Raw genomic sequence first — 12,000 nt, forward strand, 5'->3', positions numbered from 1 at the left:
TGAGATCCATAGGGAAGATTATGCTGGCTTTAACTGCTTACAACATGCTTGTTCCAATGTCAATGTAGGGATCATACATTTACTCTTGGCCTACGGAGCTAACCAAGGGAGTGAGGGTTGGAAGCCATTATGGAAGGTGTTCTCTCCAGGTATATCACAGCAACATGCTGAAATCTACTTCAAATCTTTAAAACTCATTGTGATGGCTGGGTTCGAGATGGACGAGGAGTCTGCGAGGGTATTCAGTGCAGCTGTAGAAGAATCCGATCTGTCAGACAAGGGGAAGATGGAGTTTTCAGCCTTCATCCACGAGTGTAGCTCCACACCACTCAGGCTGACCTCTCTGTGCAGGATAAAGATTCGCCAGTGCATTCCAGTCAACATTGATCTCAACATTAAGAGGCTTGAATCCAGGCTACCAGCTACATTCCTGGGATATCTGAGGTTTTCTGACATCTTTGAAGTGAGCTAGTAGAAAAGTGTTCCTGGATATTTTACCTGTGATCGTAACAGAGTTTGTGCTTCTTGGTAATAAATGTTAATGCAACAAGTTTGCACCAGACCACTTGCCAAGCTACTGCTTATGCATACTACTCAAAAGAAGTTGAAGAACAGACTATTCGGGTTTTTTCTATATAAGAACGGGGTGTTCTTTAACTTTTTTTACTAGTATATATTTGACAGATCATTCATTGTTTGGGAGTTCACAATAAACTCTGGATATAACGAACTCTGAGTGACCTGTAATCTGTCTGTTTATCTGTCATTTGCTAGTAAATTGTAGCAATAATTATTGCTTCTCTGGAGACCCCCACCCCTCGTAAGAGGCGACTAAGGGGATCGGGTGGTCAGGCTCGCCTGTCATCGTATCCCAAATGCATAGATCGAAGTGCATACATGGTGTCAGTCACTGCATTGTCTGACTCCGCCGTCATATAACTGTAATACTGAGGCCTTAAACATCAAACACCACTGAGTGAGAGTTTGGTGTTTAAGGCAGCTTTGATTAGCAATCCAGTTTTTTGCGTGTCAGCTTGAGGTTATGCGAAAACTTGAAGTGTTGTAGGTCTTAGACGTTTATCACTTTGATGAAGCACGAGCGCGGGTATACTTATAGCTTGAAATATAATCAGGACGAATCGGAAGTCTAACCCACGCTCATAGGTTTCTGGGTGGCGTTGTACAAAGCGATCTTAGCGCAAAGGTGGCCGTAAATCCCATTCCTTAACATAGACTTACGACAGTCGTAGCGTTAAGGTTGTTTTGTACAACCGCATCCAGGTGTGCCCAAGGGACGCAACTCTGTACAGCGAATTGCGGCGCCTAAAACAACTGACCCAACTGCTTCTTTGGAAAGCACAGTCATTCCATAGTATTCGTTTCCTATTGTAGATTGTGTAATATCTAATACACGTGATTTAATCATATTTATTTCACAACATGTGTGAAGCTAGAATAATCAAGTAAAGACTTATATTACTACCCCTCCAGATGTCAAATACTGAATCAATTATAATGTCAAGGGCAACTAATATAAAGTAGGGTGACTGATAAAAAGTAGTTATTTTGTATAAAAACTGTTGTCGACTCTAAAGTAATACGTTGTAAGCACAAAATAAGATGCATTAGAGTCTATACCATAGTTTGCCCTTAGATAAAAGTTATAAATTCAAATCAAATTTGTTTCAGTGCTTTTTCTCACCTTTTGAAAAAAATTAAAAATCTTTTAATGTACTGGCTCCCGTATACGTATAAGGAAGCCCACCGTCATATAGCTGGAATATTCCTGAGTGCGGCGTTAAACCACAAACAAACAAAAGTAAGGAAGGAATTCCAGAGTCGGTAACACGTCTTCATCTGAGGATATGTCACAACTGACTGGTTGTTGGGATTTTATGTAAGCATCGAACAACAGTGAAGTAGAATACCTGTTATATTATGATCCGATGTTCTAAATAAGGATCGTTGGTCTAAAAAGTGATGTGGAATCATTACGACCCCTACGGGCCAAGGTCAGCAAATCATGTTGAAGGTTGGCACTTTAGCTGATACCTTTTCTCGCTGGTTCACAACCCTTCTTAAGAATCGTCAGGTCGATGTTGAATTTATAACTGGTTGTAAAAAAGCGTCCTTGAAAACGTAAATACAGGCAGACCGATTACACCTTCTCCGCGTACAAAAGTATTGAGTCCAGACAGAAGTGTATTGTTCAACATTTGGAACGTGTGTCGCATCTGACTGGATTGTATACAATGTTTGTATATTTGAATATAAAACGTCAGCGCCCGAAAATAACCAATCTGGATTATCTGACCAAACCGATTCCATTCTGCGTAAAAGGTAAATAGAGAATCTCACCCGAGTGTCTATTGATATAAAATATATCAACACGCGTACGAGTTGATAAAAGTGGAAAGACTCCGAGGCAGTTTGCAGACAGTAATATGCAGGGTCGTGTAAAAAGTACTGCTAAAAACTTCAGTAGCAGAGCCATCAGTAATGTCATTGGGTTGTGACGTCATGGTAACCAATCAATGATCTGGAAAGTGATCCGTCATAATCTGATCTCAGGTCATCACCATGGAATAGCCAATTACGGACCTGGAATTCAAAGGGGCAGTTATATGGACAAACAAATGGACAGACATATTTCGAACTATTGTAAACTCGGTCGAGGCTGCAGACAAGGGGATCCATTGTCCCCATATATATTCAAATGGACAGTTATGTCCCCATATTCAACTATATGATATAATTTCTATAAATTTCGAAAAACAGATGAACAAAGCAAGGAAAAGGAGACAATTAATTCTACGGAGTAAAATAATATAAATAAAATCCCAAATTATGCCCCATTCATTCCTCCCTAATCCAGGTAAACAATTTTTTTCAAGAAGCTTAACTCTTTACAGTTTCGATATATTTGTAATGGGAAACGTGATAGAATTAAACGGAAAATGATAATTAATGATTGTAAGAGTGACGGATTACAAATGATTGACATTGAATACTTCTATAAATATATAAATAAAAAAATGGATTAAACATTATGTACCACATTTGGTTTACGGCAGAATTTAGCACATTTTACTATTTGCAAATTTAGACATATCAATATTTAAATTTTCAAAAAGAATCCCTCAGAAAATAGTAAGGGAAATAAGAAATGATTTTTGGATGTGCTTTTGAATTATAACAGTGTTAATTTACCAGAAATGCAAAGTATTAAAGATTTCTTGTCCTTTCCTATGTTAAATTTTATACCACCCAGAGATATTTTCTAATGTGGTTAAGAAGTGTTGTTAGATATATGAAAGATATTTTTACAAATACTGGACACAAAACCCACAAAATAAACTAGAAAACTTCAAGGCCTTAGGTGTATTCTTAATCAAAACGGAACTAATAAAACGCATCTAAAAACACTATAATCTACCAAATCAAAATTACATAAAATAAACAAACATCCACCATACCCAGCTCCCTTAGTTCTCCTCCCCAACCCCATCGGCATCTATTCCAAATCTCAAAATTCCAAAATTCTATACAAGCAACCCCTAAAGCCCCCTCTTGGGTTGCACACACCACTTTCGCCCCTTTCGGAAACACATTAGATGGCCTGGCCCGGCCCGTGTGCGAAATACGCATCAGTCGGAAAGCGCACGATAAATCTCCAAAGTAAGTAAGTACATGTATGTTCTCTGCCTCATATCATTTATTCACCTGATGAAGGAGTAAGCATATACTCCGAAACGTTGTGTTCCTCATCCTTAAATCCATAAATTATCTTCCTTACGTGTATCACTTCCAAAGGCCTCTCAAAGACTTTCAGTATAAACTTATCCTAAATATTGGAAAATGTCAAGATGAATTATGTTCTTTTCACAAAAAAGAATCTAAAACCATAGAACATCTGTTCTTTTATTTCAATAAGACTAGAAACCTTATTGAAAAATTCCTTTACTGGTATGAAGAAAGAACTACAAAGAACCTGCATCTCCATAAAGTTTCATTCATACTTGGAGACCCCAAACTGAGCATTCTCGAAAAACACCTTTGTATTATTTTGAAAACATGTATAAACATTTCCCGTTATAGATTTTCTGACTTTAGCCAAGTATTATATCTGATAAAGAATTATTACAACATAGAAAGATATATATATATCTCAGACAGTGTCCGGATAATCTAAAAATGGTCAATTCTTAACTTAGATATTGCTAGCATCTCCTCCTCCGCATCCTTCTTCTTTTCTGGTGCACGACCCCTATCACCCCAGTAACCCTTGACCACATAGGTATGTGAGGGGATGTGTAAATCGTGGTTCCTCTAATGTCCATAAAAAATGATATAAAATGTATTATTATTGTCATAATGATATTTATGATAATTAGGATACAATAACAAGACATGTGTTGTTATCAGGGAAAAGAAGGACCTTTCCATGTCCGATATTGTTTCAGCTAATTGTTCTCATTTGTATTAGGAACACATTGCTTTTGATAGGGAATATGTTTTATCCTTTCTTTATACAACAAACCTATTCCAATAATATGTCGTGTATATTTAGACACTATGTTTATCCTCATCAAAAGTTAAGTAGTATATATAAGCACTCTGCACTTGTTATTGTTGTCAACATAACATGCTTGCTACGGACTATGCTCGTGTAAACTCGGCTACAGCTGATGTTCTATAAGGGATGTTCTCACTGTGCCGACAGCCTTTGTTTAAGGTGATTCAGCTAATTTACCCTTAACAACAGAAGGATTAAAATGGGGATTATCGTGTCGGCAAGTTCTGGTCCAATGGAAAAGGAGTACTGAACACAATTTATGAATTTCTTAAATTTATTGATTCCAGACATACAATTTACAACCCAACAAGATGTCAATTCTCCGTATTCTATTACAGATTTTGTCCCATAAACCAGGCATATTTTGCACATTTCACAAAATGATAAATCAGTAAACAATGACTGAAACTTACTTATATAATCTCTTCCTGATAGATAGAAAGAATGGGTCTGCAATCTGTTCTGACAAAAATTCTTCATGTTTGCCATATTAGCAGGCATGACTGCCGTGGGAATTTGGAATAAACTGAACATTCACTTGTAAATTTGCCATTATAAAATGAAGCAATGCTGTACTTCTTACTTACTTACTTTGGAGATTTAACGTGCGCTTTCCGACTGATGCGTATTTCGCACACGGGCCGGGCCAGGCCATATAATGTGTTTCCGAAAGGGGCGAAAGTGGTGTGTGCAACCCAAGAGGGGGCTTTAGGGGTTGCTTATATAGAATTTTGGAATTTTGAGATTTGGAATAGATGCCGATGGGGTTGGGGAGGAGAACTAAGGCCTGTACTTCTTGACTTACTTACTCATTTATATGATTTATATGATTGATTAAAAGTCTTCACTCAAATAAATACATTTTTCACAATAACATATGACACGTTAAATCATATCATGAAAGTTCATCCTTGACACTTGTGAACAAATTTCGTGACCACTTTTCACCATAGCCAGTTAGTACCTGGCTGGTGCCGGCAGTGCAGCAAGGCATGACGGCTAATCCGGATTTACTTGATTAATCTTAATTAATCCGAATTATCTGCCGGCACAGTGGGAACAAATCTTTAATCGCCAGTATGTTGACACATTGAGAAGACTCGACCAATACAAGGACGTAAACGAACACATAAACAAACAATTTTAGGAATTACGTAATGATACCAGAGATTCACGGATGATGCTTCATGACATCGGTATATAGTTCACCCATTCACGTGTGTGTTAAGGTGACCACCACTCCTCGGTATTAAACTTTCCCGTGACAACAGCTGCAGCAGCAGAGGCATCACATTTGACGCATCTTCTAGAGCAGGAGGTGAGTGCGCTGGGAACAGTATTGTGTTTTAAGATTTTTTGTGTGCATTATTTTCATGTGGCTATAGTTAATCTGTCATGGGTGGTGGGTATTGCAACAAACAGCCTTCCAATTGTGGTCATTCTTTAATTGGTTTGCGTAATATATAATCCCCGTCTTAAACCAACGAACTGCCGTTTGAAAGTACGGGATTTTGTGCTGTATACAACTTAACCCGCGTGTTATAATATAATGTTTTTAACAAAAATGTACAGAGAAGACATTTACGATTTTTTCGGTTTTCATTTGCATGCGATCTTTTATGAAACGCGCATGATACGCTCTGGTGTAGTGCTTGTAACAAAAGCAGAAATCATTTTTTGTTGATGAAAAGTCAATGATGATGTTTATCGCTAGCAATATGGATAGTTCTTGAAAAAGAGCACTTTGCAATTGTCATTACTGTTGGTAATACTTCTTACCTCTAGAAAGGCTTGTTTTCACTTTATAGTGAGTGAGTTGTGTTTAACGCCGCTTTTAACAGTATTCCAGTTATATCACGGCGTGTCAGATTAATGTGGGAAAAAAGCCCGAAGTGATGCAGGTCTTCGACGTTTACCATTTCGGTGAAACCCACGAGCACGGGTATGGTGCTGACAAACCTAGAAACATAATCGTAATCGAGGCGAATCGGGATTCGAACCCACAATCATAGGTTTCTGGCGTGCCCAAGGGACTCAACTCTGCACAGCGAATCGCGGCGCCTTAGACGACTGGGCCACCCGTGCCCCCCTATTTCACTTTATATGTATTTGCACAATTTCAGCCATCTTTGTTAATTAATAATCGCGATATTTCACGATTCTGTTGTGGCGTGGTGGTTAAATTTGATTATTGGAGGGGAGCCGGGGTAGCGTGGCGGTTAAAGCGTTCGCTCGTCACGCTGAAGCTACGGGTTCAATTCCAAACACGGGTACAATACGTGAAACCGTTTCTAGTGTCCTCCCCGTGATATTGCTAAAAGCGCAGTAAAACTTTACTAACTCACAGTTAATTGTTGACGTCGCACCCAACCATATTCCAGCTATATAACGGCGGTCTGTAAACCAGTGTCTGACCCCATGAGCACCGATCTATGCAATTGGGATACGATGACATGCATCAACCAAGTCAGCCAGCCTGACCACCCTAATCTACCCCAGATCAAACAACTCATTGGACCCGGTAGATCCGGGTTAGAATAGGTCTTCAGCAACACATGCTTGTCATATAAAGCGACTGATGCATCAACCAATTCAGCGAGTCTGACCGCCCGATGCCGTTAATCGCCTCTTACCCAAGTAATCGGTTGCTGAAGACCAATTAACCCGGATCTTTACGGGGGTCTTATTATTGAAATGCAGAAACATGATTTTCGTGATTTCTTTTTTTTCAGGATGTTACCGAGACCCACCGATTACATGGAGGTGATGACGGATTATGACCAAAGACCTGGCACCTGGGGGACTGTGAGGTCTCTTCAACACGCTGCTCTGACTGAAGCGGTGAAACGCAGGGACCACGATGCTGTCCGACGCCACCTAGAGGCATACACGGGCCGAGAGAGGGTAGATTACGTGGTTCCCTTCACAACAGCGTGTATGTTAGGTGACGCTTACATAGCGAGCATGTTCTTATACCACGGGGTAGAAGTTTGTAACATATCACGACCCGTCCCAAGCAACCTCCGCATGCCTGTTATGTACTGGCCGTTGATCCAAGCAAGTAGATCCGGGTCGACAGACCTTGTGCAGTGTCTCCTCCACGAAGGCTGCGATGTTGATGTGTGGGATGAGGATGGGGACACACCCCTCATGCATGCATGTAGAAAGGGACACGTGACTGTAGCTCGTCTCTTGATTGAAGCCGGTGCAGATGTCAATCACCAAAATATGAATTACATCTCGCCATTAGTGAAGGCAACAACATGTACGAAGCCCGAGCTGATCAGATTATTGTTGAAAGCTGGGTCGGACCCAACCGTGCTGTTCGGTGTCTGTCTTTACAACTGTATTGCCAGTAACAACACAGAAGGTGTAGGTCTCTTGTATACGGTCTTCAAAGATTGCGTTGATGATGCTGGGTTGACGTCAAGACTGCGCCTCTTGACAACGAGAAAGGACCTGAACGTAGACGTATCCCGGATGTGTTCAAGCTTCTCTTTAATACCCGCCATACAGGTTGCATGTGGAATGGACAAACCTGACTCTTGGAAAAGTGTTGAGGTTATTCTAAAATTCGGAGCTAATGTCAGCATGGTAAATGGTGCTGGGTTCAATTGTTTACAGTATGCTTGTGGCAGCGTGAATGTCAGAACCATACACTTATTGTTAGCCTGTGGAGTTTACCCTGAATGTGACGGCTGGAGGTCGTTGTGGAGAGTCTTCCCGTCCATAACGATGGAACTAGAACCTCACTATCTCAAGTGTTTAAAACTTATGGTGATGGCTGGGTTCGAGATGGACGAGGAGTCTGCGAGGGTATTCAGTGCAGCTGCAGAAGAATCCGATCTGTCAGACATGGGGAAGATGGAGTTTATAGCCTTCATCCACAAGTGCACCTCCACACCACTCAGGCTGACCTCTCTGTGCAGGATAAAGATTCGCCAGTGTATTCCGGTCAACATTGATCTCAACATTAAGAGACTTGAATCCAGGCTACCAGCTGCATTCCTGGAATATCTGAGGTTTTCTGATGTGTTGGAAGCCAACTAGTGTTGCTGATCATCGCGTATCAATCCCACGATATTTTGATGTACATAATCATAGGCATTATTGCCCTTGGCCCCGTTCCACAAAAGCGACCATAACGTACGATTGTCTTAAGTCTGGAAGTTACGATCATCTCAGCACTAACATCTCTTTGTGGAACGGAGCCCCGGCGTCGAAATAATTATTTTCTGACATTCTGAATTGAAGAACCTTTTTAAGGCCCCCAGGGTGTTTGATATGTCAAGCACTCTGCATGTCCTTACAAACATCGTACGCAAACTTTCAAACGGATATGTGATTGTTACCTGCAGGGCCTACTTGTACAAAGCGATCTTAGCACTACGACTATTGTAAGCTAGTACGTTGAGGTATGGGAGTTGCGATCATCTGAGCGCTAAGATCGCTTTTATGCAAGTGGACCCAGTTTCTAACAACTGACGGTCCGTGGGGAGTCTGGGTTATGACAGGTCCCCAGCAACCAATGTTGGTCTAAGTTGCGCCTTAATGGATCGGGTCATCGTGCCCGGATCCCGTATATCGTTGCTCATACCAATCACCAGATTGTGTGGTCCAGAATTGATTAATGACCCCCGGTATGTAGCTGGAACATTGCTGGATGCGGTGATACACAGTTGTTGTTTTTTAACAATTTAATTGTAAGTATTTAGTATTAGTTTTTTTATGTTGAAAATAAAATGTTAAATAATTAATGCCTTTCACACTTCATATGAGTGAGTGAGTGAGTGAGTCCTTAATGTTGGAGAAACAACCGAAGTGACGTTGGTAGTAAAATGTGTAACACTTTGATGAAACCACGATCATAATTTCGCAAATATGGGATTCGAAGATGACCTAATACACCTGAAGAACTCATATCTACACAGCAATGCCCATGAAGATCCGGGTTACAATTGGTCTTCAGCAAACAAAGCTTGTTCCAAGAGGCGATGGTACCTGTCGTAAGAGGCAACAAACGGGATGGGTGGTCAGACCCGCTGACTTTGCTTGATGCATCGTATCTCGTGATGGAATAACTACATTGTCTAGTACGGACTCGATATTTACAGCCCATCATTACGTAGCTGAGTGCGGCGTTAAACAACAAAACAAAACACAGCAAACTGTTGCGTCTTTGATCACTGGCCACACACTGGGTCATTCTCTTTCTCTGTCGGAGCAGATGGGCACTCACTGACGTCAACTTCTGCCATACAAATTTACATAGTTTAGTAAGCACTGCGAAACACAGAATTCAATCCTTCTCAAACCAACGGGAACAGGACATAATGGTCCTGTGCGAATCATTTTCGGCGGTAGGCAATGCAGTAAACCGTCATATACCTCCAGCAGTTTAATATCGGCTTTTTAAGTAACTCGGACGACTCGGCCATCCTGACTTGGTAAACGTCGGAGACCTGCATCACTTCGGGCTTTCCTCCTACGTTAAGCTTACAGGTCGTGATATAACTGGAATACTGTTAAAAGCGGCGTTAGACCCAACTCACTCACTCCTGACACTTTCTTAACAGGATCAGGATTATCCAGGCGACCTGTTCTAAACCTTCTTTTGTTACACGCCTGTTGAGAAACACATTTGAGATAACTGGTATCACAACAAGGGCGGATCCAGCATTGTTAAAAGAGAGGGGTCCTCTCTCAGACCATAAAATCCCCTCGACAACCGACCCTTTGGATCCGCCACTGTCAAACGTGTGAGATCAAACACTAGGTCCGTGATTAGCTACTCCATGGTGATGACCTAAGGTCAGACTATGACCACGACGTACTATTTTCCTGATCGAAATCCATTGATAAGTTTCTCGTGCTTCAGTCGAATTCACCAAGGCCTACGTCTGTGTGGAAACATTATGGGTTTAGTGTGTTAATGAATGTTCTTTGATCTTATTTAGTTTGCATTTTCATCATCGCCTTGATAATCCACAGATGTGTCGGAAACTTTTGTGTGGAAGGTCACACTAGGTAAGAGTAGTAAGCAGTTAATGTGCCATTGCGATCATAAGAATTGACATAATTGACAGTTGTTAAAATGGTGCGATTTTAGGGTGGGAAATAAATGAATTACTGCACTCGTGCAGTTACGTACCATTTATCTTACAACTCGTTTTAAAATTAAAGTGAGTGAGTGAGTGAGTGAGTTGGGTTTAACGCCGCTTTTCACAGCATTCCAGTCATTTCACGGCGTATCAGCTTAATGTGGGAGGAAAGCCCGAAGTGATGCAGGTCTCAGACGTTTACCACTTCGGTGAAACCCACGAGCACGGGTATGGTGCTGACAAACCTAGAAACATAATCGGAGCAAACCGGGATTAGAACCCACAATCATAGGTTTCTGGCGTGCCCAAGGGACGCAACTCTGCACAGCCAATCCCGGCGCCTTAGACGACTGAGCCACCCGTGCCCCCTTTAAATTAATGCGAAAGATTGGGTTATATTAATGACTATTTTGCTCATTTTGAAACAACTCGTGAGGTAAAAGGTATCTGATAAACACTCCTGCAGTAATCTTGATATTCACCCTTGCATTGTTGGAGGGAGGCAAACTGAAAGAATGGTCTACCAATAGTCCAGCCTTACAACTGTGATTAACATACACATGACAACCACTGAAAGAAAATAACTTAACAAATAGATTCCATTTATTCAATTGTTATTCTATTGTATAAAGTAGCAAACACAATTTTAACAAATAGATTCCTTTATTCTTTTGTGTAAAGTAGTGAACACAATTTTAACAAAAAGATTCCTTTTATTCTATAGTGTAAAGCAGTGAACACAATTTTAACAAATAGATTCCTTTTGATCTACTATGTTATTCTATTGTGTAAAGAAACGAACACAACACCAACAGGAATGAGTAAGCTCCCATGATTGCAAGAATGTTCTATGACCAGCATGGAAGATCACAAATGTACAATTAAGGAGATACATACACCAGCTCTCAAAGAAACAATGCCAATCGGGAAGTGTTCCTTGGGGGTTTCAAACCCCCTTCGGTACGCCAGATGCGGAGCCTGTTGGCAGTGCAGTATGACGAATGTAATGTGTATCTGCAACGCAGATGCCAAAATAAAAAATAATTTGCGTCTTTTTTCTTGCAAAGAGTAACAAATCAAAAACATATTAATCCTTAAACTTGAGAGCATGCATGTTCATGCATTCTATGTCTAACTTACTTACCACTGTACACTGATAAGACACATCCAATTAAGTGGTATGCCAGACGCCTAGAGGTTGTTGGCTCGTCCTTGTCGACCTGATGAACACATTTCTTGATCAACAAACTAAGGTAATATTAGAAATACATTTTGTCTGTGCAATACTTATTCATTGTATATGTTACAGTCAATATGTGAAAT

General features: G+C 40.6%; 1 protein-coding gene across 1 annotated transcript; it reads left to right on the forward strand.

Annotated features, from left to right (window-relative positions):
* The first annotated feature begins 7,309 nt into the window (after positions 1-7,309).
* On the forward strand, positions 7,310-8,626 carry LOC139450947 (ankyrin repeat and SOCS box protein 3-like). Its single transcript, XM_071232771.1, has one exon. The coding sequence runs from the start codon at positions 7,310-7,312 to the stop codon at positions 8,624-8,626; it is 1,317 nt and encodes a 438-aa protein (XP_071088872.1).
* Positions 8,627-12,000: the final 3,374 nt, after the last annotated feature.

This window comes from Haliotis cracherodii, unplaced genomic scaffold, assembly GCF_022045235.1.
Source record: "Haliotis cracherodii isolate W230 unplaced genomic scaffold, xgHalCrac1.p SCAF_8, whole genome shotgun sequence".
NCBI classification, from domain to species: domain Eukaryota; kingdom Metazoa; phylum Mollusca; class Gastropoda; order Lepetellida; family Haliotidae; genus Haliotis; species Haliotis cracherodii.

Excerpts from the sequence above, each read along its gene's own strand:
- LOC139450947 (XM_071232771.1), top strand. The coding sequence starts at position 7,310 with ATGTTACCGAGACCCACCGATTACATGGAGGTGATGACGGATTATGAC.